This window comes from Triticum aestivum, chromosome 7A (genome assembly GCF_018294505.1).
Source record: "Triticum aestivum cultivar Chinese Spring chromosome 7A, IWGSC CS RefSeq v2.1, whole genome shotgun sequence".
NCBI lineage: Eukaryota > Viridiplantae > Streptophyta > Magnoliopsida > Poales > Poaceae > Triticum > Triticum aestivum.
The window spans coordinates 52,277,860-52,281,223 of NC_057812.1; the positions used below are offsets into that span (position 1 = coordinate 52,277,860).

At 44.9% G+C, this 3,364-nt stretch overlaps 1 protein-coding gene across 1 annotated transcript; it reads right to left on the minus strand.

Annotated features, from left to right (window-relative positions):
* Window positions 1-1,243: 1,243 nt before the first annotated feature.
* On the minus strand, window positions 1,244-1,902 carry LOC123148345 (putative B3 domain-containing protein At5g66980). Its single transcript, XM_044567732.1, has 2 exons — window positions 1,694-1,902; window positions 1,244-1,601 (listed from the first exon to the last, which is right to left on the minus strand). Exons 1-2 carry the CDS (start codon window positions 1,848-1,850, stop codon window positions 1,258-1,260), a joined length of 501 nt encoding a protein of 166 aa, XP_044423667.1. The 5' UTR covers window positions 1,851-1,902; the 3' UTR covers window positions 1,244-1,257.
* Between the last annotated feature and the right edge of the window lie 1,462 nt (window positions 1,903-3,364).

Consider the following 3,364-nt stretch of genomic DNA (forward strand, 5'->3'; position numbering starts at 1 on the left):
CTTCACGAAAAACGCATGTCTTTTGCATTCAAAAAATGAAAAATGGTTTTTTTTGTTAAACAAGTTGGAACCTCGCTTTGGCAACATTGTTTGCCATCACAAGACGGAGGCATGCGCCCAATTTGGGCATATTATCAGAAACTATTCAACGGATGCGGCCATATCATTGCTAGTTTGGCTTGAAAGCCATGAATCTTCGTTCGTGGTAGGTCGTTTTTTAGAACACTTTTTCAAGAAAACGCTGGTATTGCAAGTTTAGTATTTTTGCTAGTTGGTAGGCCACATTTGATGATGTGACGCGGAGGTCTCCCATTTTTTTGATTTTTTTTGAATTTTTTACGGTGTTTTCAAAAACCGGCCGATTTCGTCGCGGCGACCGTCCGTGGCTAGGGTTTGAGCCGTGCAAATCTGTTGTCGATTCTGTGATGGAATGCCTGCCTGTGAAGCTAAAAAGCATTTTTAGTGAAAATAACGGGCAAGCTATGGAGGACCCGCAGTTCAAATTCCAGTCGGTTCCAGCTGAATCGCCCGAAGGTGGTCTGAATTGCCGGGAGTAGCTACGAGGGTCGGAAATGCATGCTTTTTGGCGACCGTCCGTAAAATAGGGTCTACTTTGAGATAGACATGGAATGGCGCCGTTTGGGGTGCCCCTCCTTGTAGCCGCTTCACGAAAAACGCATGTCTTTTGCATTCAAAAAATGAAAAACGGTTTTTCAATTTCAGTTTTGCTAAAGCACATCTAGATGTGTCATAAGTATTGCACATCTAAGTCCTATGGCATTGATCTTACGTCGAGATTCGTGTGGATATTTTCCTTTTTCTTTTTTCTTTTCTCTTTATGCTTGATTCACTCACTTAGATGTGCAATAACTAGAGCACATCTAGATGTGCCCTAGACACACCCTTTGAATTTGTACGGTGTTTTCAAAAACCGGCGGATTTAGTCACGGCGGTCGTCCGTGGCTAGGGTTTGAGTCATGTTTTTAGCATTCAAAAAATGAAACTTATATTGTTTCATACATGAGCATGCACAAAAACCCATAATTTTATCTTTCATCCATGAGCATGCATAAAAAATTTCAATTCCCATCAATTACCAAACTGAATATTCATTGTTAAAAACATGACTTGTTTAGATGACACTGTCATACAGCATCCATGAGCATGCACAAAATTAAACCTGACATACTTAACATTGACATGTTCATATTACACTAACAAGCTTAAACCTAACATGTGAACACCTTCTTAACACCTTCACTCCTCCTTCTTCTCCTTCATCAACCTGATGCGCTCAGAGTGGCGAATCCCAACGCGGATGTACTCCTCTACCACAATTGGCATGGTCCTGTCGCCAAGCTGTGGGATTGCAGGCGCCGCCACCATCGCGAGGTCGTCGTCCGCCACCACCATCGCGAGGTCGTCGTCCGCCACCACCATAGCAAGGTCGTCATCCGCCACCAACATAGCAGGCTCGTCGTCAGCCACCACCATAGCATGTTCGTCGTCAGCCAGAATAGGCTGCTCCTCGTCATCCCCGCTCTGCTCCTCGTCGTCATCCCCGCTCTGCTCCTCGTCATCCCCGCTGCTGCTCCCATTGCCTGGCCAAATGCAACAAAGTGTGAACATGGTGTTGTCATCGTGCAGGTAGAGGAAGCCAAAAGGACAGGAAGAAGAGAGGCAGAGAGCTTACTGGCATCGTCGTCGTGCTGGTAGTACATGCGGCACATGGTGTTGTCGAACATCTTCACGGTGAACATGGCGTCGCCGTCGTAGCGGAAGACAAGGAAGTACCCGAGCTGTAGCTCATGGGCGCGGGCGAAATGCTCCCAGCCGGGCCCTAGGTACATGTGGCCTTCACCATCAAACACCACCAACACTTTCCACAGCCTGTGAAGCCCGCTGTCGGCCTCCCGCAGCTTCACTTTGTGGGGCTCATGGCCCGCGAGCATCTTCGCAAACTTGTCAGGCAGCCTCTGTAGCGAGGGTCAAGCAGTGGTTAATTGTGGCAATCAAGCACTAGACAGCAGAGTGATGATCAAGAAATGAGTGATGATAAATATACCTGCCTACTGCAAGATTTCTCAATTATGATCTCGAAGAACTCAAAACCTTCCAAGCCAGCCATCTCACTTCTACTCTAAACAAGCAATAGGAGAGGAAGAAGCACTTGTGAACAGGACTGGACATAAATAGGAACAGAACCAAGTTTATGATGGCAAAAGTGATAAAAATGAGAAGAGCAATGCACTTGTGGATATTTATGATAGAAAAAGTGGGAAAAAAAGCAATGCACTTGTGAACATTTGGAATACTACTACTCTATCTACAATGGACCATATCTGCCCATGTGCCCATGTCTACTATAAATGGCAAACACAGCATCAGGATCATATCTACTATAAATGGACCATATCTACAATGAACCATATCTACTATAAATGGACCATATCTTCCCATGTGCTACATTTTGTTAGAACCCAGCACTTAAGAACTGAACCCTAGATTTTCAATTTAAACACACCTACCCAATACAGTCATGTACAAAACTGAACAGCTTTATAGTCATCGATATGCGCATGAAAGCTATTGGCTTGACACCGATATAGTTATGTACAAAACTGAATTTAACACTAGAATTTCAGAGATTCAGAGCTATTGGCTTAATTTGCTTTGCTAGGGTTTATATAGCCAAAGGCCACTGGAGGCTAGATCCCCTACAAGTTTAACTACTCCAGTGTGCCGCTGCATCTTTTTAGATAAATATAAACATGTTTATTTTAAAAACAAACAAACAAAATTGGAAAATACTAATACACTTGCAACATTATAAGTGTTGGCATCATTTTTTCCCTTTTGGTCTGCCTTTTCTATTTCTGATGAATTCTACGTCACTGTGAAGAGAACCACAGGGAAACTAGCATACCTAGCAAGGTAGCACCACATCAACTAAACATGGCCAAAAGGGACCTAAACCTAAATGCCTAATTCAGTTTGCAAAATCCCTCTGAATGTGGTTCGCCAGGGAGGTCGTCACCGTCGATGGAGGAGAAGAGGATGCCAGCGGCGGAGAGGAGGAGTGGGTCGAGTGGATAATGGAGAGGAGGAGCGGGTCAAGTGGACAGGAGGAGTGGGGCAAAGAGTGGGTCCACTTGTCAGCGAGTTCTGTTTTGATATATTGAAAAGGGTTGGCATAGAGTACAAAACCAACAGCCTCTAACTAGCCCAGTGGTAGAAAAACAATGGAATAAGCGGCAGGTCGTGGGTTCGAGCCCCCGCTCGCCCAATATGTTTTGGTAGCTCAGGAGAAAAGGGTCGAGTGGGTAGAGTAGCAAAATGGCCCACTTGTCAGTGAGTTGGTCGA